Source organism: Jaculus jaculus, chromosome 4, assembly GCF_020740685.1.
Source record: "Jaculus jaculus isolate mJacJac1 chromosome 4, mJacJac1.mat.Y.cur, whole genome shotgun sequence".
Taxonomy (NCBI): domain Eukaryota; kingdom Metazoa; phylum Chordata; class Mammalia; order Rodentia; family Dipodidae; genus Jaculus; species Jaculus jaculus.
This window is the reverse complement of record NC_059105.1, coordinates 118,619,950-118,645,500: the sequence shown is the minus strand read 5'-3', so window position 1 is coordinate 118,645,500 and position 25,551 is coordinate 118,619,950. Positions and strand designations below refer to the sequence as shown.

Below are 25,551 nucleotides of genomic sequence, written 5' to 3'. Positions count from 1 at the left end.
CCTTGTACTTCTCTCTCTCCACCTGATCCTGTGAAGGCAGGCCCGCTTCTTCTGCCATTTATGGAACTTCCCCTGGATCTGTAAGCTTCAGTAAATATCCCTTCCTCCATAACTGTGCCTGGTCTGGAAGTTCATCTCAGTGAACCTGAAGCTGTCTGATACACTGGTCCAGCCTCATGTTTTTGAGAGTGTCTGGATATCCATGCATCGCAGTACATTCACAGTCTCTTCACCAGCACCCCAAACCTGCTCACTATTCCTTGAAATTTAAATTAGATTACTTGGCCATAATCATCATAAGCCAGAAATAGGTGCTCATGACTCCTTTAGGCCTTGTCCTTGCTCCCGTCTCCTCTCCCCCTCCCCACCCTATTGACGGCTTCCAAAGGGTTCACTACCACCTGCTGAAGCCAGTTCTGTTCTCTTTCCCCTCCCTCCCTCCCTCCCTCCCTCCCTCCCTCCCTCCCTCCCTCCCTCCCTCCCTCCCTCTCTCTCTCTCTCTCTCTCTCTCTCTCTCGCCAGTACCTCTTTCCTCAGTTCGGCTGCTGCCTCCTGAGGCCAGGCCCTGACTAGCCTTTGTCACAGTTCCGGCAGCAGAGCTAGCCTGTCTCTGGCACAGCTGGGGCATGTTGCCAAACTCTGGGTGGGTGGGATGACCTGCTTCTCTGAGAGTCCCCACTATGGTGATGCCCATCCCTCCAATACACGCAACCTCCCTGCACCCGACTCGCTCACCTCAGGTTTGACGCTGTCCCATTACTGCCTCAGTTTAAACCCTCTTCCCCTATATTTCCACACCACTGTGCCTTTTGCTCATGACACACTGATCTCCTCTGTTCACAGAAGTGCTTCTCCTCTTTCCAGAAATAGCTCAGTTGTCCCCTCACTGGCAAGACCTTCCCTGGTTTCCTGTCCATCTTGTATAGCACATTCATCCCACTCTGTGCCTAGACATGGCACAGGCAAACGGTTCCCTGGATTGTGTCAAAATTAACTGTATACATCTAGCACATTCCCCTAAGTGTAAACTTCCCCAAGGCAGGGAAAAGCTATTATTCATCTTTGTAGTCACAAACCCTGAAAGGAATAAAAGAGAAGCACAATAAGTTACCTTTGAACAGAAAATACAGTGAAATTGATAGGAAAACCATTCAAAATTCAATTTTCACTAAAGCCTCTCTGCCATCAATTTAATGCTGTGCTAAAATCCAGATGCTTCTTGCTTCAGTATTTAATCCCTGAATCACGGGACATAGAATATTTGCTTGGCAGTCTGCATATATAAACATCTTACAAGGAAGGATACATGCTGATACTAATTCACTTTAGCAGTTAATTTACATTGTACTGGTCTGGAAAATCCTCATATTTACTTAATGCCTGGAATACTCGTCTTTCATTCACAAAGCTGAAAAGAAGCTGAACAGACTCCTCTAAAACATTTCAGATATTTTTCAGGCAGGCTAAACAAAACAAAGAACATTTCACTTGAAAGGCATGCTTTTGTTTAAATGAAGACTTTGCTAAAATTAGGGATAAAACCAAGGACATTGCCCAGTGACATGTTTAGATTGCGTCCTCAAAGGAAAGAAATCAATGCAAGCTTCACAGTTTTAGGAAGTTTGTAATAAACCATAAAGCAGTCTTCAATGGAGGCAGACATCTCCTCCCCTGGGGTTGGTCTCCAGGCCTCTGAATGTGTGTCATGTTAAGCAGAAAACTTTTACCTCCCGGTAACTGCTCCTCAGAGTTATGGAAAACAAAGAAATTCCTGTGCCTTTTCTCACTTCAGTTCTGTGTCTCTAAGCTAAGGAAGTGTCTTTCCCCAGGTGTGTGTGTGTGTGTGTGTGTGTGTGTGTGTGTGTGTGAGAGAGAGAGAGAGAGAGAGAGAGAGAGAGAGAGAGAGAGGGAAAGAATTGAACCTACCAGCCTCTTAAATGCTTAGGCAAGCACTCTGCCCCCAAGCTATATCCTTAACCCTCATTTTTTTACAATTTTGAGACAGGGTCTTTCTAAATTTCTCAGATAGGCTTTGAATTTGCAATCCTCCTGCTTCAGTCTCCCAAGTAACTGGGATTACAGGCTGCTCTCAGAGCCTGGCTTCTTAAGAGCTGTTAGAATGACAGTTGTAAACACCCCGGTCCTCTCTCAGCATTCACGGGCAGAATAAAGGTGAATCCCTCTTCATTCCCAGTTTTAAGAGGTACCTGATCAGGTCTCCCATCTGTCAGAAGGTAGATTACTTGTGTTTCTTGATCAGAAAAAGCCATTTTTAGGGCATTCAGGGTGTTTGTGGAACTTCCAACCTACAACAAAAAGAGAGATGTAAAAGAAATCTCACAAACAAGTAAAATTTATTTTCTGCTCACCCCCTAAATTGAGGCAAAGAACAAATTTCATTGAGAAGATAATTTAAGCTCAGTGATTCCAAGAAACTAAATCCCAGGTGTGCAATAAAAATCTCTAGCCAGGCAGTCCAAGTATTGCTAGAAACCAGAACTGTGGATTTCCTGTCTTGATGACAGAGGTTTTAATGTAATTTCATCTTTGTGTATTTCTATGTGAGACACTAATTCAGTTAAGGCTCACTTAGCTGTCAACAGACCTTAAACATGCAGCCTGAATACATCCTGGCTAGGATTGTGTTTGGATATATTCATGACATCCAACACTTGGGCAAATACGAGTGTGACATCATTAACAGCCTCTGATGAACACATGAACAATCTAAGATAACTTGAATCTATACTGTTTGTAATGAAATGCATATTTCCAAGTGCATGGTCATACTATTGAGTCTTACATGAATGTATGGTCTTGACTGAGGAACTCCAAGTGTTCTACATTATATATGATGATAAAAACTAATAAATGCAGTTGGCAAACTATATCCATGGGTTACAAGTCCATGAGATTCAACCAACCAAGGGGAAAAAAATATTTGCAAAGAAAACTGCCTTGAAACTAAATACACACAGACATTTTTCTCATCATGAGTCCTTAAACAATATCACACAGTATTAATGCAGCATTTACACTATACTAAGTATAAGTAGCCTAAAGGTACACAAGAATATATGCATAGTTTATATGCAAATTCTGCTCCAATTTATATGAGTGCAATTAGATTTTGGTATCCATGGGACCAGAGATCCTGGAACCAATTCTCCATGGATATTGAGGAACACCTGTATTGATCAGTCAACATAAATCAAAGAGAGTAAGTTGTGGCTTATTCTTTCCTACACACAATATTAATCATTACACCATCCATAATTCTTCATGCAAAAAAAAGAAAGAGGGCTGGAGGGATGACTTAGCAGTTAAGGCAATTGCCTGCAAAGCCAAAGGACCCAGGTTTGATTCCCCAGGATCCACATTAGCCAGATGCACAAGGAGGCACAGGCGTCTGGAGTTTGCAGTGGCTGGAGGCCCTGGTGCACCCATTCTATCTCTCTCTCTCTCTTTCTCTGTGAGGGAAAGAAAGGAAGAAAGAAAGAAAGAGAGAGAAAGGTTTATTTGGGCTGGGTAGATAGCTCAGTGGATAAAGGCACTTGTTTGCAAAGCCTGCTGGTCTAGGTTTGATTCCCCAGTACTTATGCAAAGCCAGTTGCACAAAGTGGTACATATGTCTGGAGTCTGTTTGTAGTGGCAAGAGGCCCTTGTGTGTCCATAAATACACACTCTCTCTCTATGCTCACAAATAAAGAAATAAAATGTTTTTTAAAAAGAAAGAATATATACATTGTATGCAAAGGGAAATTAATGATAGATTTTAATCAATATCTCTAATCATGTTAAACCATTGTAAATTAGAAAATCTCCTGAACATGGCATCAGTACAAAACAGGATGAAATTTCAGATATTTGCAGATTCACTGTAATGCGATTTCCTTCATATAAAAAAAATGACCCATTCCAAGTTACCTCTAATAATCTCTAGTACTAAGATCTACAAGTCTGCAAGATCTCCATAAGCCTTCTTGAGCCTTCCCTCTCATCTCACACCCAGGGTATCAGTTCAACTTCAGTTGTAGGCAAGAAAAACAACTGTGATTGATTTGAGCAGAAAGGAATTTGTGTAAAGGGCACTGGGAAGGCTGACAACATCACCATCTGGCAGGAAAAGCTAGCTTTGGACCTCACACCAGGAGCAAAGCCTTCAATACTGCTGCAGGCATGGCCAGGGCCCATCATAACACCACTACAGAGTGCCACATGCTGTGTATTGCCTAAGCAAAATGTGAATGGTCAGACATGAGATGGCTAGCCCACTGCCTCTGCCTAACCAGAGCTGTCATCTGTATCTACTGTCTTTGCCATCATTCTCTCTGCTGGGCCTACTATGTGGGAGGTTCTGGTTTTATCTAAAATCCCACCCAAGATGTTCCAAAGGCCTACCATATGCTAGGGATGCCCTCTCTGTTAAGAGTTGATGTGACTCAGGGCTGGAAGGATGGCTTAACGGTTAAGGCATTTGCCTGCAAAGCCAAAGGTTCCAGGTTCGATTCCCCAGGACCCATGTTAGCCAGATGCACAGGGGGGCTGGAGGCCCTGGTGTGCCCATTCTGTCTGTCTGTCTCTCTCTGTGTGTCAAATAAATAAATAAAAATAACTATAATATTTAAAAAAGTTGATGAGACTCAGACACAGTGGGGAGTGCTACTCCCTGTCCTGAACAGTTGCTTTCATCTAACCCTCTTGCATTTACAGGAAGCACCAAGCGCCAGGTTCCAGGCATTTTTCTGGGTCTGGAGCATAACTAGCAAACCAGAAAAGCTCTGTGTCTTAAGGGTGTGTGGTGTCGCAGGACAGTATTAAAAGCCAAGAAAACCTCAGTGTAGGCCATATCTTGCTCTAGTTGAATGGGTAAAGACATCTATCTCCTGGTGGTGCTGGCAGGGAGCCTAGGAAACGATGAGTATGATAAGCCGGCACACATAGAGATGATTAGCGCTCCAGATTCCGAGTTTGTTCAGGATTTGGCAAGTAATTCTATGCTTGCAAAACCCATAGGACAAAAGAGGTTAGAGAATTGATGGTAGAGATAATAATCATTAAAAATTACATCTGTTGAATACATACTAGGCTAGATACTTGCTCTTTCTATGTTTTTACCCTGTGGCATAGGAGACTCTGCCTTAGCAATTTCTGTGTCCCCAAAAGGTCACCCAGCAACAATAGGCAATCCAGGACATGCCTTCCACCCCACTGATAGCACCAAGCAGGAATTGAATGGCAGTCCCATCAGCAAAAGATGGCTCAGAAAGCTAAACTGTTACTGGAACACAAGCCCACAAACATAAGCCAGAATGAATATGCTAAGCACAGTGTCTGCCTGCTAAATGAGAAGATTTAAATGCGATTTGAGTCTTTCCTAACATAATAACCAAATTGTCCAAGGTGCAATAAAGAAAAATCATTCATCTACCCAAAACCAGAAATACCTCTTTTGTCTGAGAAAAACAATCAACTGATGTCAAGATTTACAAAGCCTCAGAGATCTCTGAGATAATAAAGAAGAGATAATAGTGAGACCTTTAGAATTTCATGAGAAAGAAGAAAGAGTGAAGAATTTAAGAATGGCTTTAAAAAAATCCCAAAATTTGGGGAAAGATATAAAAATTACAATTCAAGAAGTTGAGAAAAAAACAAAATAAGGTAAAACCAAAGAAATGTATATAAAGACACATTATAATTAAATTTCTGAGAAATAAAATCAAGGAAACATCCTAAAAGCAGCCAAAAGAAATTATAACACATTATAATACCTATTTAATTCCAATCAGGATGACAGACATTTCTCATCAGAAACCATAGAGACCAAACGGAAGCACACAAGATGTTTCAAGTGCTGAGAGAAATGAATTGTCAGCCATGAATCATGTGTTGGGTGAAAATATCCATGACAGGGCTGAAGAACTATGGGAGCCTATTGCTGTGAGACTTAAGCCTTAAAGAGGGACTTATGAAAACTCTACAAGTAGAAATAATATAATAATTGAAGAAAGAACTTTCAGAAAAAGAAAAAACATGCAAGTTATATATAAACATGCAAGTTAGCCTAACAGGGAATCTTTAACTTCACAAGTTTCTTAAATCAAGTGCTATGATTTAAGAAAAGTTCAGTATCATCTAATACAGTATATATTGCATATAATAGAAAATAATTTAGCTATACTTTTTAAAGGGACCTAAATGGAAATTAAGTTTGTTCACTTGAAGTACTAAGACATTAGTATCAGTGAGCTATGATAAATTACAACCATGTATAAGAAAATCCCTAGAATAAACATTGAGACAATTATACAAAGAATGCACTAAAATTATGAATAAGGGGCTGGAAAGATGGCTTAGTGGTTGAGGTGCTTGACTGAGAAGCCTAAGGACCCAGGCTCAATTCCCTAGTACCCATGTAACCCAGATGCACAAGGTAGTACATGCATCTGGAGTTCATTCGCATGGCTAGAGGCCCTGACACACCTTTTTTTTTTTTTTTTGCTATTTGCCTCTTTCTGAAATAAATAAAATATTAAAATTTTAAAAATATTTTTTAAAATTTAAAATATGAACAAATCAAAAAGAAACACTTAGAATGCTCAAATAACCCACATGAAGGCAAGAAAAAAATGAAATAAGAAACTGAGGAAATGCACCAAAAGCTAATAATGAAATAGGAGATTTAAGCCTTATGTGGTGCTTTGAACCAGATGTCCCCCATCAATTCATGTGTTCTGGATACTTGATTCCCAGATAGTGGCAAATTGGGAGGTGGAACCTTGCTGGAGACGTGTTGTTGGGGTGCGCTTAGGGGTGCTATAGCCAGTTACCCCTTACCAGAACTTGGCTCACACTCTGCTGCTGTTTTCCACCTGTTGTGGCAGAGGTGATATCCAGCCTTTGCTCATAATGTGCTTTCTCCTGCCATCATGAGACTGTAAGCCAAAATAAAAACATCTTCCTCCAAGAAGGTAATTGCAAACAGAATGTTGGTATCAGTGGAGTGGGATTGTTGCTGCTAGAAACCTGTTTGACTTTTGGTCTTTCGGAACTAATTTGCAGGAGGAAAGTGAAAGGATTTGGAACCTTGACCTTGTAGTGCCTTGTAGCAGAGTCTGATAGATTATTCTGGCCAAAGATTAGAGACCTAAGTGCAGAAAGAATTGTGAGGCTTGATTTATGAGGCAAAGAAAGAACTTTATTTAGACTGTCCCAGAAACAGTTTGTGTGAGAGGCTTATTGCATCTTCCCATGTCCTGAGTACTTGTGTAGGGTTGCATTGTATAAAAATGGACTGGTGTGAGCAGAAGGATATGACACAGAGAGAAATAAAAGTTTGAGCTGAACACTGTATCTGTTTCAGTTGTAATTGAGAAATAACCACCATTGGCATTGGACCAGCTCTTCTGCACTGACAGCAGAATGCTGATTTTTTTGAAAGTAGGGAGCCTGAAGAAAGAGTGCTGAAGGCACTTTCTTGTTTTTCAAAATTGACTTTATTCCCCACTGGATTAACAATTAAGTGGCCCACCTAGTACTATGGGAAAATAACACATGCAGGAAAGACAGGGTCATTGGGTTTGCAACATCGTATGTTTTTGTTTGTTTTTTGAAAGCGCCACTGGGTGATGTGAGGCATGACTGCTTGAATCCCTGCATGGAGACCTGAAGGAACAATGAGGATAAACTGTGGGTTACAGTGGAAACCCTAGGAGGTTTGGACATGCCAGGACTTGTGGAACATGTGGGACGGCTACCAAGGCGAGCTGACAGCTCAGGATGGATTGTTCGCTGCTAGGGTGTGAGCAGCCTAAATGGAGGGGTGGAATAGAAACCCCAGAGACTTGGTTGTGGGCCTTATGTCAACGCTGAACTGCAAGATTTGATGTTTTCTCTGTTTAAGATCTTACATTGACTCAATGGTTTCTTGCAATGTCATATTTCATAGTAAGAATGTTTACTATGTGCTGCTGTGTTTTTGGTTTTACAGGCTCACAGTTAAAGAGCCCTTGGCATGTTGTGCCTGAAGGTCGGCGGGCGCTCAGGCTCCTCTGGTGCTGTGGCTCCCGGAGGGGCATGGAGGTGGGCACCGCGGAGACCCGCGAGGACGGTGCCCCTGGCCGGAGGAGGGGCTTGGGCGCTGCCAGGCGGCCTGAGCAGACCGGGGATGAGCAACCACAGAGTGGCACCAACGGGCTCCGGAGCCCTCGTACTGGCTGCACCTGTGGCTCCTCCTGCTGTCCACCTGGCGCTGTTCTGTTCGCGTTCGCGAACCTCCTGCCCTGATTGGTTTGCCATGAGGTCAACAATTTGGCTACTGGAGTAAAATCTGAAAACTACTACAAACTTCTTGAAAAAAGAAGAGAAGTGTCCAGCAGCAGAACTTCGTACCTAGAATGGAGCTTCCTTTCACGTCTTCACAAGTTCTGTTAACTCATTCAGAGAACTCTTCAAAATATAGTGATCGTACTCATTCATAGCAAAGTTCTTAAAACTAGACCAACCGGTTCCTGTTTAAAAACTTTACCATTTGGTGGCTTTAATTTACAGGAACTTCAAATAAAAGCTTAAAGGTTTAGAATATTCATTAAGAAATACAGTAATGAGAGCCAGGTGTGGTGGCAAACGCCTTTAGTCACAGCACTGGGTAGGCAGAGGTAGGAGGATCACTGTGAGTTTGAGGCAACCCTGAGACTACATAGTGAATTCCAGGTCAGCCTGGGCTAGAGTGAGACCCTACCTTGAAAAGAGAGGGGGGGGGGGGAATACAGTAATAATGACTTTAAGCCTTTAATGGTCACCTAGGGTTTAATGTGCATATCATAAACTTATTTTCTTTTAAACTTGAGCTTCCTAAAATAGTCTGGTATGTTTCAAACCTGATTTTTTTTTAATCACCATTGAGTATATTTGTAGTCAAGCTATACTTTATTTATAATGCCTGCAACTTAAATACTTTAGCAAAAACAGTATGAAATGTACTCACTCAATACATATTGGACCATTCATTGCCAGCCAGGCATTTTGTACACAGCAAACATTCTTACCTGGAGGAAGCTCACTTTTTTGATTGCTATCCTTTTTTAAAAAAAAAAAAAATTATTTATCTATTTTGAGAGAGCAAGCAAGAAACAGAGAGAGAGAAGGGGAGAGAGAGAGAGGGAGAGGGAGAGAGAATGGGCATGCCAAGGCCTCCAGCCATGGCAAACAAACCCCAGATGTATGCCTCTCCTTGTGCAGCTGGCTTATGTGGGTCCTGGAGAATCGAACCAGGATCCTTTGGCTTTGCAGGCAAATGCCTTAACCGCTAAACCATCTCTCAAGCCAGATTACTATTCTTTTTAAACAAATGTTATTTAGCAATCTATGTTGTAGGTTTAGCCAGCTAACATTTCATCAGAAAGGCCACACTCCCAGAGCAGCAGATCTTCAGAACTCTGGAAGTTATTCCTGTTAATTCTGAAAGTTGTATGTAATAAATAATTGGCAATTTGCTCTTGGTGAAATTAATGATATTCAATATATATGAACTGTCTAAAATATTAGGGGATATTCTCCCTTTTAAATAAGCCATAAGGTTATGCTTTCAATGTATTATTGCATTTGTCTAAAGAGATTTTATGGAAGATATGATTGAAGCATCTAGAAAAACAACTGGATTAACACAGAATTGTCAAAATTACATGGTCTGTATTTATGCTTTTAATTTTCTTGAATAAATGTTTGTATCACTGAAAATAAAAGAGAGACCTTGGACTATGCAGATGTTTGAACAATGTTGGGATTCATAAAAACTATAGGAAGCCAGCTGTGGTAGCACATGCTTTTAATCCCAGCACTTGGGAGGTAGATAGAGTTAGGAGTATCACTGTGAGGCCATCTTAAAAAAAAAAATAGTGAATTCCAGGGCAGCCTGGGCTGTAGTAAGACCCTACCTTGAAAGAACAAAAACAACAACAACAGAAGTGATGGGGACTTGTTTTTGTTTCTGTTTTTCCCAAGTAATGTCTCCCTCTAGCCCAGGCTAATCTATATATCACTCTGTAATCCCAGGATGGCCTTGAACTCACAGAGATCCTCCCACCCCTACCTCCTGAGAGCTAGGACTAAAGGTGTATACCACCATGTCTGGCTCATAAAATATATAAGACTTGATATTCACATAGAATCAAAGAAATAGAAATTAAAATAAGAAACCATTTGCATCACCACTGGACCCGGCTCCTATGGGGACTTTTAAATTTTTTTGTTAATTTTTATTTATTTATTTGAGAGTGACAGAGAGAGACAGAAAGAGGCAAATAGACAGAGAGAGAGTGAGAATGGGCACGCCAGGGCTTCCAGCCACTGCAAACGAACTCCAGACGCGTGCATCCCCTTGTGCATCTAGCTAACGTGGGTCCTGGGGAATCGAGCCTCAAACCACAGTCTACGGGGACTTTTAAAGTGGGACAGAATGCATTGCATTGTACATCATGAATGGACATGAGTTTATGGAAGTCAGGGATGAAATGTGACAGTTTGAATTAAGGGTCCCCCATAACCTCATGGGTTCTGAATGCTTGGTTCCCAGCTGATGGCAGTTTGGGAGGTGGAGCCTTGCTGGAGGAGGTATGTTGTTAGGGGCAGGCTTTGGGGTATTATAGCCGTATCACCCTTGCCAGAAGTTAGCTCACTCTCTTGCTGCTGTCTGGGGAACTTAGCAACTCTGTCTGAAAATAAAAATAAAAAGGGCTGGGGATACCGCTTAGTGGCAGAGCACTTGCCTCGCATGCTCAACGCTTTGGGTTCAATAACCAGCAAAAGAAAAGCCCTAAAGAACATTCAACAAAGTATCTGACCAATATTCCTCAGAAGTGTCCAGATCATGAAAGTCAGAGAAAGACAGAGCAGCTGTCACTACCCAGAGGAGTCATTGCAAATGGAACTTTTTTTTTTTAATGGGAAAACCAATGAAATCTGAGCAGTCAGTTTTAATAAACTACAACTACATTAAGATGCTAATATGAGAGAAAGTTTGAGGGTGTATGGGTACTTTGTACCATTTTTGCAATTCCTGTAAACTTTTCAAGTTTGAATTTAGGCAGACACCATTGATGCTTTTGGCCAATAAGATTATACGTACAATGGGCTGGAGAGGTGGCTTAGTGGACAAGGCACTTGCCTGCAAAGCCAAAGGAACCAGGTTTGATTCCTCAGCACCCACGTAAGCCAGAAGTACAAGGTGGTGCCTGCGTCTGGAGTTCATCTGCAGTGGCTGGAGGTCCTGGCACACCCATATTTTCTCTCTCTCTCTCTCTCTCTCTCTCTCTGTTCCTCTCTCTTTCTTTTAAATAAATAAATAAATAATCTTAAAAGATTATATGTCTAACATCTTATCATGACAAACATGAAAAATGCTGTGTTCTGAAAAAAAAGTTATTTCCTGTTACTGAGAGTTTTTAAAAGAGAAATATGTCACAAGTAATTTCAATAGCTAGCTGTAGGAACAAGTTGGATATGAAGTTCATATTTTTTTGCAGGATAAGGTACAATTAGGCCAAAAGTCTTATACATACTATTTTCTTTTTTAAAAAAACCTGTTTATTGACAAGTTCCATAAATATACCATGATCATAATTCACTTCCAATACTCTCCCTTTTCCCACTTTCAAGTCTTCCCTCCATTGATTCCCTTCTTCTTACCAAATAGTCTCTCTTCTATTTTGTGTGTGTGTGTGTGTTTTCCTTTTTTAATTTTTTTCTGAATTTTTATTAGCATATTCCATGATTATAAAAAATATCCAATGGTAATACCCTGCCCCCCACTTTCCCCTTTGAAATTCCATTCTCCATCATATCCCCTCCCCATCTCAATAATCCTACTTACATATATACAATACCAGCCTATTAAGTACCCTCATCCCTTCCTTTCTCTTCCCTTTATGTCTCCTTTTTAACTTACTGTCCTCTGCTTCTAAGTATTTTCCTTCCCACGCAGAAGCCCAATCATCTGTAGCTAGGATCCACATATGAGGGAGAACATGTGGCGCTTGGCTTTCTGGGCTTGGGTTACCTCACTTAGTATAATCCATTCCAGGTCCATCCATTTTTCTGCAAATTTCATAACTCCATTTTTCTTTACCGCTGAGTAGAACTCCATTGTATACATGTGTCACATCTTCATTGTCCACTCATCAGTTGAGGGACATCTAGGCTGGTTCCCTTTCCCAGCTATTATAAATTGAGCAGTAATAAACATGGTTGAGCTCGTACTTCTGAAGAAATGAGATGAATCCTTAGGATATATGCCTAGGAGTGCTATAGCTGGGTCATATGGTAGATCAATCCTTAGCTGTTTTAGGAATCTCCACACTGATTTCCACAATGGATGGACCAGATTGCATTCCCACCAACAGTGTAGAAGGGTTCCTCTTTTTCCACATTCCCGCCAACATTTATACTCATTTCTTTTCATGATGGTAGCCAATCTGACAGGAGTGAGATGGAATCTCAATGTAGTTTTAATCTGCATTTCCCTGATGACTAGTGAGGTAGAACATCTTTTTAGATGCTTATATGCCATTCGTATTTCTTCCTTTGAGAATGCTCTATTTAGCTCCATAGCCCATTTTTTGATTGGCTTGTTTGATTCCTTATTATTTAACTTTTTGAGTTCTTTGTATATCCTAGATATTAATCCTCTATCAGATATATAGCTGGTGAAATTTTTTTCCAATTCTGTAGGTTGCCTCTTTGCTTTATTCACAGTGTCCTTTGCTGTACAAAATCTTTGTAATTTCATGAGGTCCCAGTGGTTAACCTGTGGTTTCACTGCCTGCGCAATTGGGGTGTATTCAGAAAGTCTTTACCAAGACCAATATGTTGAAGGGTTTCCCCTACTTTTTCCTCTAGCAGTTTCAGAGTTTCAGGTCTGATGATAAGGTCTTTAATCCATTTGGACTTAATGCTTGTTCATGGAGAGAGAGAAGAATCAATTTTCATCCTTCTACAGATACATATCCAGTTTTCCCAACACCATTTGCTGAAGAAGCTGTCTTTTCTCCAATTAGTATTTTTGGCATTTTTATCGAATATCAGGTGGCTATAGCTACCTGGATTTACATCTGGGTCCTCTATTCTGTTCCATTGACCTACATGTCTGTTTTTGTGCCAGTACCACGCTGTTTTTGTTACTATGGCTCTGTAGTACAGGTTAAAATCAGGTATGGTGATACCACTTGCCTTATTTTTGTTGCTCAGTATTATTTTAGATATTTGAGATTTTCTGTGATTCCAAATTAATTTTTGGATTGTTTTTTTTCTGTTTCCATGAAGAATGCCTTTGGAATTTGGATGGGGATTGCATTAAGTGTGTATATTGCTTTTGGTAAGACTGCCATTTTCACAATTCTTCCAATCCAGGAACAAGGGATGTTTTTCCACTTTCTAGTGTCTTCTGCAATTTCTCGCTTGAGTGTTTCAAAGTTCTCATTGTAGAGATTCTTTACTTCCTTCATTAGGTTTATTCCAAGGTACTTTATTTATTTATTTTTTGATGCAATTGTGAATGGGAATGATTCTCTGATTTCATCCTCTGTGTGTTTGTTGTTAGCATATATGAAAGCTACTGATTTCTGTATATTTATTTTGTATCCTGATACATGGATGTAGGTTTTTATCAGCTCTAACAGTTTGCTAGTAGAGTCTAGGGTCCTTTATATAGAGAATCATATCATCTGCAAATAATGATAACTTGATCTCTTCCTTTCCAATTTGTATCCCTTTTATGTGTGTCTCTTGCCTTATTACTATGGCTAAGACTTCCAAAACTATATTAAATAAAAGTGGGGACAGTGGAACCCTTGTCTTGTTCCTAATTTTAATGGAAAAGCTATTTAAGTGATTAATCTCATCTTGATTTAGATAGGTCATATAAATCAAGGAAATCATCCATTTCTTTCAGATTTTCATACTTTGTGGAGTATGCTTTTAAAGTATGTCCCTATGATTTTTTGAATTTCTCTGGAATCTGTTGTGATGCTACCCTTTTCATCTTTAATTTTATTCATTTGTGTCTCTTCTCTCTCTCTTTTGGTCAGATTTGCTAAGGGTTTATCAATCTTGTTTATCCTTTCAAAGAACCAACTCTTTGTTTCATTAATTCTTTGGATTTTTTTGGGGGGGGGTTATATTTCATTAATTTCTGCCCTAATCTTTATTATTTCTTCCCATCTACTGATTTTTGGTTTGCCTTGTTCTTCTTTTTCCAAGACTTTAAGGTGAAGCATTAGGTCGTTTACTTGCGACCTTTCTAATTTCTTAATATAGGCACTTAAAGCTATAAATTTACCTCTTAGAACTGCTTTCACTGTGTCCCAGAAATTTTGGTATGTTGTATTCTCATTATCATTTGACTCTATAAATTTTTTGAGTTCCTTCTTGATTTCTTCATTGACCCATTCATCATTTAGTAGTGTAGTGTTTAGCTTCCATGATTTTGTGTATGCTCTACAGCCTTTCCTGCTATTGATTTGTAGTTTGATTCCATTATGGTCAGATAGAATGCAAGGAATTATTTCAATTTTCCTGAATTTGTTAAGATTTGCTTTGTGTCCTAATATATGGTCTATTTTAGAGAATGTTCCTTGTGCTGCTGAAAAGAATGTATATTCTGCAGCCTTTGGATGAAATGTCCTGTATATATCTGTTAGGTCCATTCCTTCTATGACCTCATTTAGTCCAGATGCCTCTCTGTTTATTTTTTCTCAGGATGACCTGTCAGTTGATGAGAGTGGGGTGTTGAAGTCACCCACTACCACTGTGTTTGGTGTTATCTGTGACCTTAGTTCTAATAATGTTTGTTTGATGAATCTGGGTGCCCCCATGTTAGGTGCATATATGTTTAGGATTGTAATGTCCTCCTGTTGGAGTGTGCCCTTAATCTATATAAAGTGACCTTCCTTATCTTTCTTGACTAATATTGGACTGAAGTCTACCTTGTCAGATATTAGGATAGCAAGCCCTGCTTGTTTTCTAGGCCCATTTGCTTGAAACACCATTTGCTGACCTTTCACCCTAAGATAATGTCCATCCTTTGTAGAAAGGTGAGTTTCTTGGAGACAACAAACTGTAGGATCCTGCTTTTTAACCCAGTCTGCAAACCTCTGTCTTTTGGTTGGGGGATTGAGGCCGTTGATATTAAGAGATAGTGAAAGGTGTGTATTTATGTTTGCCATTTTTTGTGTGGTACCTTTGCTCTCTTGTATTAACTAGTATTTGAGTATTGCTTGCTTTTTCCAGGTTCCTTATATGTGTGCTTTTCCTTCTCTTTGGCATAGAGGATTCTTTCAAGTATTTTCTGTAGAGCTGGTTTTGTCTTCAAATACTCCTTTAGCCTTCTTTTGTCATAGAATATCCTTATTTCTCCGTCTATTTCAATGGATAGCTTTGCAGGATAAAGTAACCTTGGTTGACAGTTGTTATCTTTCATAATTTAGAATACATCACTCCAAGCCCTTCTGGCTTTTAAAGTTTATGTTGAGTAATCTGCTGTGATACTGATGGGCTTGCCTTTGTATGTAACTTGATTTTTCTTTCTAACTGCTTTCAATATTTTTTCTTTGGATTTTATGTTTGGTACTTTGAGTATAATATGGTGAGAAGTTCTTTCCAGGTTTTGTCTGGCTCATATTCTAAAGGCTTCCTCTATCTACATTGGCACCTCTTTCAAATTTGGGGGAAGTTTTCTTCTATGATTTTGTTGAGGATGCCTTTGGAGTGAGATTCTTCTCCTTCTACTATGCCCTGAATTCTTATGTTTGATCTTTTCATAGTGTCCCGAATATCTTGAAATTCCCATTCATACTTTTCTATTAGTTTGTCTTTCTGTTTGTTGGACTGTATTAGATCTGCCACCTGGTCTTCTAGCTTAGATATTCTGTCCTCTCCTTCATCCGTTCTACTGGTGAGATTTTCTACAGAGTTTTTTGTTTCATTAACTGTGTTCTTCATTGCTAATAATTCTGACTTGTTTTTCTTTATTATTTCTATTTCCTTATTTATGTCTTGCATTGCCTTCTCTATATCATTAAATTGGTATCCTGTGTCTTCCTTCATTCCTTTGATTTCCTGTTTGATTCCTTTGATTTCTTCTTTGACTTCTTTGAACATATTTACAATCATTCGTTTGAAATCTTTCTCAGGCATTTCCTCTAACTCGTTCTCATTGGAGGTCATTTCTGATCCATTAATACTTTTTGGTGGATTTATATTGTCTTGATTTTTGGTGTTTCTTGTGTTGTAATGTATATATTTTTGCATCTTGGTTTAAGTTAATGCTTGGATTTTCTAGTTAGCTGGTTATTCTTAGCTGTATTAATTGATCTGATGTTATATATCTTCAGAGTAGGAGATTAAGATGTTAGGTATGGCTCTTAGCACTCTCAGAGTATCTAGAAAAGTGTTCCTAGGGGTTGAGTTTGCTTACTATGGGAGTATTCAAGTAGGCTGAGTGGAAAAAAATACAGGTAGATTCTAAAATTTAACTAACCACTGTACACACTCAATCAAAAACAGCACTGAGTATTTATGTAAGAGTAGGTATTATAACAAGCAGGTCCTCTATCAACAAAGAAGTTAAGATTTCTGGTCTGTTGAGGGTTCTGTGTCAGCTTGTGACCAAGTGAGACCCTTCTCTGGTACAATCCCAGTTACCTTTTTGGATGATTTTGGTCTCATTCAAGTAGGCTGGCTGGGTCGCTGGACCACTGTTCTGTTTCTGGAGCTGGGCACTGGCTTTTCCTGAGGGGCAAACCGAGCCTGGCAACTGTGGCTCTGCAGACCAGCACAGCCACTGCTGGAGCTGCTGCTGCTGCTGCTGCCAAAGCTGTCACTGCTGGATCTGCCACTGCTGGAGCCACTGTTGCCGGTGCCGGAGCCGCTGCTGTTGCTGCCAGAGCTGGAGCCGTGGCTTCCACCACAGCTTCTGCTGCTGCTGCCGGAGCTGCTTCGGCCTACCTGTGTGGGCTCTGGATGCTCTGGATCTCTCCTACTTCTCTGCTGCCGTTTTAATTTCTTATAATTTCTTTTAGCAAAAGTGTGTATTTTGCTGGGTTTTCTTTGGCTTTTTCTCCCCTAGGCTGCTTTGGCGTGGTTTCTATGCCGCTATCTTAGCCAGAAGTTGTCGATACTATTTTCTTGTAAAACATATTTCCTTCTCCTATTTTTAACTTTTTTATTTTTTATTTGCGTGGGTATATGGGCACACAGGTACAGGTTAGAAGACAATGTCAAAGTGTCCATTCTCTTTCTCTCAATTTTCTTTTAGAGACAGTGTCTGCAGATTCTCCTGGCCCCACCTTACCTTGGTATTAGCGAGGATCCAAGTGAGTCAGCAGACCTGAGAGCAGCACCTTTAACGACTGAGCCATCTCTGCAGCCCCACCTCGCATGTGTAAAACAAGCCAGGGAATGGAGAGATGGCTCAGCAGTTAAAGGCTCTTGCCTACAAAGCCTGTTGGTCTAGGTTTGGTTCCCTAGTACCTATGTAAAGCCAGATAAACAAAGTACAGCATATATCTGGAGAAGAAGGAAAGAGAAAATTTAGAAAAAAGAAAAATTTTCCCAGTGGTATATGTAAGTGATGAGAACAGCTTTGAAGGCATCCAAGAAAAATGAAAACCTAAGAAATTTCTCCACTTATTCCCTGTTGCTTGCTGGGCTTTCTCTTCTTGCCCTCAGCCCTTAGCACCCAGGCTGGACTGTACATCTCCACATGTTCACTTCTTCTGAACAAAATTTGCTGTTAGGAAGTGCTGCCAGAAATCCTTTGAAGCACTGGTAGAGCATTAGATGTAACAAATATGAATGTCTGAGTACCCAAAATATTAGTCACTAAAATGTTTTCATCAGGTGGCTGCAACCTGAGCCAAGGACACATTCGGAAGCAGAATTGGCCTTCCTTAGTCATGGGTTCCACATCTATAAAGTAAATTAACTATGGATGAAAATATTTTCTTTTTTTTTAATTTTTTTTTAATTTTTATTTATTTATTTGAGAGTGACAGACACAGAGAGAAAGACAGATAGAGGGACAGAGAGAGAGAATGGGCGTGCCAGGGCTTCCAGCCTCTGCAAATGAACTCCAGACGCGTGCACCCCCTTGTGCATCTGGCTAACGTGGGACCTGGGGAACCGAGCCTTGAACCGGGGTCCTTAGGCTTCACAGGCAAGCACTTAACCGCTAAGCCATCTCTCCAGCCCGAAAATATTTTCTAAAAAATGGTGTCTCTACTTAACATATAGAGACTTAAATTTTTTTATTATTCTATAAATGTTAGAGTATAAAAACTATTTACAAGCTGGGCGTGGTGGCACACGCCTTTAATCCTAGCACTCGACAGGCAGAGGTAGGAGGATCACCGTGAGTTCGAGGCCACCCTGAAACTACATAGTGAATTCCAGGTCAGTCTGAGCTAGAGTGAGACCCTACCTCAAAAAAACCAAAACAAACAAACAACAAAAAGAAAAACCACTATTTACATGCATCAGGTTCTATCTAGAGATGGTCTAAGGTCAATGGGAAGATTTGTGAGGGTTCTGTGCAAACCCTACTACATTTTTTAGGGATTTGAATATCTGTGGATCTTGTTGGAAGGGGGAAGATCCTGGAGTCAAGCCCCCAGAGATATCAAGGGATGACTACTGTGAATAGATGCTTAGCTAAACTTTAAGATATTGTCTCATGGGATTGGATGAATGGAGCCTTTGTAAAGAAAGTAAATGTCCATGTTAAGCCACTGCTGTCCTTGGAGCTCAATATACTTTCTCAATAATCTCTATCCTGTGAATATAAATACAGTCAACAGGGAAACATACAGTTCTCCCAGATCTACTCTCTACTGTACCTTAATGTCTCTGATCCAGGACTGAGCTTCTTTCAAATTATCTTCGTTGACTTCAGCAAGTTTTTCCCGCCAAGCTATTGCTTGACCATCAAATGTCACAAAATTGAATTTACTTTTATATTTCAATTGTTCCTGTAAAAAGCAATTTGTTTAGCCATAAACCCACTTAAAATGTAAGAAAGGAGAGCTTGCAGTTTGATACAATCATAATTTAGAAGCTAAAAGTTATGTTTAGTAGAAAAAATTGTTTCTGGTACAAAAGGCATTTCAATAAAGATAATAATAGCTTGGATATTATGCTATATATGAATACATGAATATATGTTATACCACATGTATGTATAAATATATATTGTAACTTGATATTGATATTGGCATTAAGGGTAAGCAAGATAAACACAATCAATAGAATATGCATAAAGAAAAGAAATGCAAAATATCACCATTTAAGTCACTATATTCTGGATTAGGCTGTTATTTGGTTGCAGGTCTATTCACTAGCCTTCCATCAGCCCATATTTCTGCTATGATGATTTTGTGTTGGCAAAGGGGACTTTTCTGGACTGGCTTTCTGATGGACCCTTTAACGCAAAGCTTTCTTGTCCACTGCTCATAGCCACCTCAGACCATGACTGTGGGAGGTTCTTTCATGACACACAGGTCCCCTGAGTGCACACACCCGACAGTGCCATCTCACCTGTATGAACCGGATGATCTTGTCCTTGACCAGCTCTAGTTTGCTCTTCATTGAATGAGATGTGTCAATGAGGACATATATACAATCTTTATGTACTTTTCCAAAGAGGATCTGACTTCCTTCTTGTAGCCATTTAATTCTAGGCAAGAAAAAGATTCAGAGAATGGTTAGAGCCTTTAGGCAGCAGGATCATCTTCCTGAAAACCCAGAGCTACATCAACAGAGGCCAGAGCCATGCTGTTGTTAACGCTCAAGCTTTAGTGGATGGATTATTCATTTTTCTGTAAAAAAAAAAAAAAAATCTACATTTGGACTGGATCTCTTATCAGCCCTCTCCACCACCCATTGTCAAAACAAGTAAAACAGAACTAAGAAAATCAATACAACAGGAAAATACATCTAACATGGGCACTAACAACAAAAGCAAATTACTTCTAGTCACCTGCTATGATGAGACCTTCAGATCTGCTGGGTGAGGGGAGGCTCATAAAGCCAGCCCATTCCTGCAGCAGCAGTAGAGCTTGTGGACAGGCTCGAAGCACCTCAGTGCCCAAAACAAGCAAGGCCCCTGGTGGTGCATGAGCTGTACAGCTTTGTGGTCCGTGATCAGATGCTTGTCCTAGGATGCAACGAAGCCCATGACTAGAGGCAAAGCCTTGGGAATGAGGATGGGGCAAGAAAATAAAGAAAATACCTTGCTGAATAGAGCTCAGCAAGTCTTAGGCAACTAGAATTTGTAGGGCAAAATGCCAGAGAGACAGTTACTACAAAGAAAGGTAAAGAGTGAAGGCATGGAGGAGGGAGAGGATCGGGCTGCAGATAGCAGCATAGCGAGCTCTAGAGATTCTGGCTTAAGTGACAATCGAGGTATGTGTGTGAAGAAACTACAGAAGCTAAAGCAGGACATAAATCAAGTCAGATTCACTCAAGCCTGGGAAGAGGAGTGAGAAGTCAAGTAGCATCCTCACAAGAGTAGTACTTGTATTAGCTCCAGGATAAAGCGACTGTGGACATATGACACATAACTTAAAAACACAACTTAGACACAAACTAAGTGATACAATGAGATCCAACACTCAATGTAAAAATCTGAAATACAAGCCGGGCATGGTGGCGCACACCTTTAATCCCAGCACTTGGGAGGCAAAAGTAGGAGGATCGCCATGAGTTTGAGGCCACCCTGAGACTACAGAGTGAATTCCAGGTCAGCCTGGGCTACAGCAAGATCCTACCTTGAAAAAAAATAATCTGAATTACTTGGCACCCAATCTTTTCAAAACAGCAACAGACATGCAAAGAACAAGGAAAATATTTGTAACTCATAGAAAATTTGATTAGAACAGAATAGAAATAAACCTCAAAAAACAATGAGGTAGCAGGAAAGGCTGTCACAAGGCTGTTATGAATGTAATTCATGTACTCAAATTCTATGAACAGAATGAAAAGAAAAGGGAAGACAGGAAAAGACCCTAGTGAAACTAATGGAGGGATACAATAACTGTTTAAAAACTACATATGTAGCATTTTTAGTAAATTAGACATTTGGAGAAAAAATTGAAATTTAAAAAATATTTTATTTTATTTTTTTATTAGAGAAATAGAGAGAATAGGTACTCCAGGCCCTCTAACCACTGAGAATGAACTCCAGATGCATGCACCACCATGTGTATCTAGCTTATGTGGGTTCTGGGGAATGGAACGTAGGTCTCTAGGCTTATCCACTAAGCCATCTCCCCAGCCCAAAACTGAAATTTTAAAAATATATAGCAAGGGCTGCAGAGATTGCTCAGTGGTTAAGGCACTTGCCTGCAGAGCCTAGCTAGGTTTGATTTCCTAGTACCCACTTCAAGCTGGATGCACAGGGTGGCACATGCGATTGGAGTTCATTTGCAGTGGCTGGAGGCCCTGGCATACCCGTATTTTCTTTCTTTCTCTCTCCTTGCAAATAAAGAAATAAAATGCATAGCAATAAGAATTCAAAATGAAATAGAAACAAAGAATTTAATGGACAAGAAGCATCCCTAGGACAATGTGAAGGAGCTTAAGATGTAATTAAGAGTCTACAAAGGACATGAAAGGGGGAACAGAAAAGATATTAGAAAAATGTGGCCACAATGTTTCCAATTTTGTTTAAAACAATATGCCTATAAATTGAAGAATGTCAAAGACCCAGAGATGGAAAATAAAGAAAACCACACCAAGCTACAGCAAAATAAAGTTGACAAAATCTAGCAATAAAGACAAAAACTTTAAAAGCAGCCAGAGACAGAAAAATATACAGTATATTCAGAGGAGCAAACCTAAGACTATCAAGGGTCTTTTCATTATAGACCATGCAAAGAAAGCCAAGAAACATGAAAGATTTTTAGAGTAATAAACAAGGGCTGAAGGGATAGCTTAGCAGTTAAGGCGCTTGCCTGTGAAGCCAGAGGACTCAGGTTCATTTCCCCAGGACCCACGTAAGCCAGATGCCCAAGGTGGTACATGTATCTGAAGTTTGTTTGCAACCACTGAAGGCCCTGACATGCCCATTCGCATACTTTCTCTCTCTCTCTCAAATAAATAAAATAAAAATTAAAAATAAAGTAACAAATGATAAAAATCTGAAACTATAATTTCATACTTAGAAAAAAGTATCTGTCAAAAATATAGGTAGGGCTGGACATGGTTTAGCAGTTAAGGCATTTGTCTGTGGAACCTAAGGACCCAGGTCTGATTACCCCGTACTCATATAAGCCAGAAAGCACAAGTCAGTGCATGTGTCTGGAGTTTGTTTGCAATTGCTGGAGGCCCTGGCACTCCCATCCCCCCCCCTTGCAAATAAATAAATAAATGTAAATTAAAGAGGTTTTCAGATGAATGCAGCTAACACAATTCATCACTAAAAGACCTCACTAAGGAGACATTAAGTTTCTTCAAGTAGAAAATAAATAGTGCTAAATGGAAATTTGGATTTATAAGAAGGATTAAAGAACAGCAAAAATATTAAGTATGTGGCTAAATATATAATATGTTTATTCTAATTTTGCTTTCTTTTCTTTCAAGGTAGGGTCTTGCTGAAGCCCAGGCTAACCTGGAATTTAGTATGTAGTCTCAGACTGGCCTCAAAATCATAGCGATCCTCCTACTTCTGCCTCCCAAGTGTTGGGATTAAAGGTGTGCACCACCATACCCAGTTTATTCTAATTGTTAATCACTAGATAAAAGCAATAAACTATTCATAATTTATTGCTAGGCTCACCACATATATAGAAACAGAGTACAGAATAACAGAAGGGAAATGAAAATTAGGATACTTATACCTGAAGTGGTATAATATTTGAAGGTTGACTGAGATAAATTAAGGATCTATATTATAAGATAGAAGTATTCAACCCATGACCTGCAGGCTGTATACATCTCAGGATAATTATTAATATTGCTCAACATAAAATAATAAACTTACTTAAAATATTATGAGATTTTGTTCTAATTTTTTTTTGTAGCTCAACTGCACAGTTTATGATCATGATCTTTGTAGATGTCAGTGACATAACGTCTTAACGTCACCAAAAGAAAAAAAAACCCGTGTATGCTCTATGTGCTGTGTGTATACACGTCTGGCTTTAGTTTCACAAAGGTTTGTGGCTTCCAGTGGGTTATTTTTCAAGTACCGATAGTCAATTTTGTACCATCAAATGTCATATGGGTTCCTGGTGACTTGGCAAGTGAACAAAGTGCTTATCAATAATGTTTTAGCCTACCATTGCAAACAATAGGCATTCAATGTTATCCGAAAGGCAGGAATCCTTATTTGTTTAAGAGTACTTCCATACTTTGGCTCCACCTCCTGCATTGCCCACATGCTTTAGCAGGGCCTCTCCTAAACTTTGCATCAACAGCTGAGGTCTTGAAGGGTCCAAACCTTACTTGCAATTTCCCTGTCAATTAATGTTCATAATAAAGGTAAATATAGTTCCATGTCTGTTATTGTTTTTCTAAGTCCGGTATGGCTTTTATAAATGTTTCAAAAGAAAAATTGTAGATAACCCAGTGTGGTTTTACACACATTTTTTTTTTTTTTTTTAGTATTTTAAAAATTTGTTTGTTTTTATTTACTTATTTGAGAGCAACAGATAGAGAGAGAAAGAGGCACATGGAGAGAGAGAGAGAGAGAGAATAAGCATACCTGGCCCACCAGCCACTGCAAACGAACTCCAGATGCATGCACCCCTTGTGCATCTGGCTAACCCATGCTAACGTGGGTCCTGGGGAATTGAACCTTGAACTTGGATCCTTAGGCTACACAGGCAAGTGCTTAACCACTAAGCCATTTCTCCAGCCCTGTGCACACCTTTAATCCCAGCACTGGGAGGCAGAGGTAGGAGGATGGCTATGAGTTCCAGCTGAGCTAGAGTGAGACCATACCTCAGGAAAAATAAAAAAGAAAACTACCCAGGCATGGTGGCACACACCTTTAATCCCAGCACTTGGGAGGTAGAGGTAGGAGGATCACTGTGAGTTCAAGGCTAGCCTGAGACTACATAGTGAATTCCAGGTCAGCCCAGGCTATAGTGACACACTACCTTGAAAAGCAAAACAAAACAACAACAACAAAAAGCTAAATAAAATTGGGAAGAAAAAAATTACAGATGAAAGAAGAATGTTCAGTGAAAACAAGACAGATGAGTACTCTTTGGTTGAGGGAAATATAAGGCACTGTGCTTAATTTGTAGGGAATTTATAAGTTTTCAAAGACTACTTTCCTTTTTACCTTATTCACCATTCTTTCCTCTCCACCTCCCCGCTCCCTCTTGCTGCTTGAACCTATCCACTCCTAGTATCCCCCTCCACTCTCAGATCACATTTATACTACAACCCTCTCTCCTCCCTTGAAGCTTCCCCCTCCTTCATGGGCTGCTTTATAATTTCATGGCATATACAAACACTCTAAATACACATATGCAGACATTAGAAGCTGGGGTTCTCATATGAGAGAGAACATGTAGTATTTGTCTTTCTGAGTCCAAGTTACTTCATTTAGTATAACATTTTCAAGTTCTATCAAATTTCCTATAATTTTCATATTTCATTTTTCTTTATGACTGAATAAAATTCCATTGTTTTATCTATCACATCTTCATTATCCATTCATCACTTGGTAAGCATCTAGGCTGGGAGTGGAATAGCAATACACATGGGTGTGCAAGTATTTCTGGGTAAGATAGAGTCCTTTGGGTAGGACTGTCTTGCCCAGGAGTGGTATAGCTGGGGCATATGGTTGCTCTGCTTTAGCTTTTTGAGAAATCTCCACACTGATTTACATAGTGGCTGCACCAGTTTACATGCCCATCAACAGTGAATCAGGGTTCCCCCTTGCCCACATCTTTACCAGCATTTATTGTCATTTATTTTCTTGATAATGACCATTTTGACTGAAGTGAGAAGGAATCTTAAAGCAAATTTATATGTCCCTGTTGGCCAAAACTGTTGAATACTTTAAAAATATTTATTGCCATTTCTGTTTCTTCTGTTGAGAGTTCTCTGTTCAGTTCCTTAGTCCATTATTTTCACTGCGTTGTTTGTTTTCTTCTTGTTCTGTTTTTGGGAGTTCTTTCTATATTCTAGATATTAATTCTCTGTCAGATGTATAGTTTGCAAAGCTTTTCTTCCATTCTATATGCTGCCTCTTTACTTAATTATTTCTTTTTCTGTAGCCTTTTAATTTCAGGAGGTACCATCTATACCTTGTTGACTGAATGACCTGAGTTTGGAAAGGCTTATGCTTATGACTATCTTGAAGTATACTTGCTACTTTTTCCTCTAGCAGTTTCAGAATTTCAGGCCTTATGTTAAGACCTTTGATCAATTTGGAGTTGATTTTTGTGCAGAGTAAGAGATGAGGATCTAGTGTCCTTCCTAAGCAAGTTGATATCCAGTTTCCCCAGCACCACTTGTTAAAGAGGCAATCTTTTCTTCAGTGAGTAT

At 39.7% G+C, this 25,551-nt stretch overlaps 1 protein-coding gene across 1 annotated transcript in view; it reads right to left on the bottom strand.

The window, feature by feature from the left end:
• The window catches only part of Vwa3b (von Willebrand factor A domain containing 3B), a 202,780-nt gene that overhangs the window by 94,313 nt on the left and 82,916 nt on the right, over positions 1–25,551 (bottom strand). Inside the window, exons 11-13 of the mRNA XM_004669758.2 lie at positions 19,585–19,723; positions 18,888–19,019; positions 2,208–2,306 (exon numbers count right to left, since the gene is read on the bottom strand). Coding sequence (XP_004669815.2) covers positions 2,208–2,306; positions 18,888–19,019; positions 19,585–19,723 — 370 coding nt within the window. The remainder of the gene's footprint in view (positions 1–2,207; positions 2,307–18,887; positions 19,020–19,584; positions 19,724–25,551) is intronic.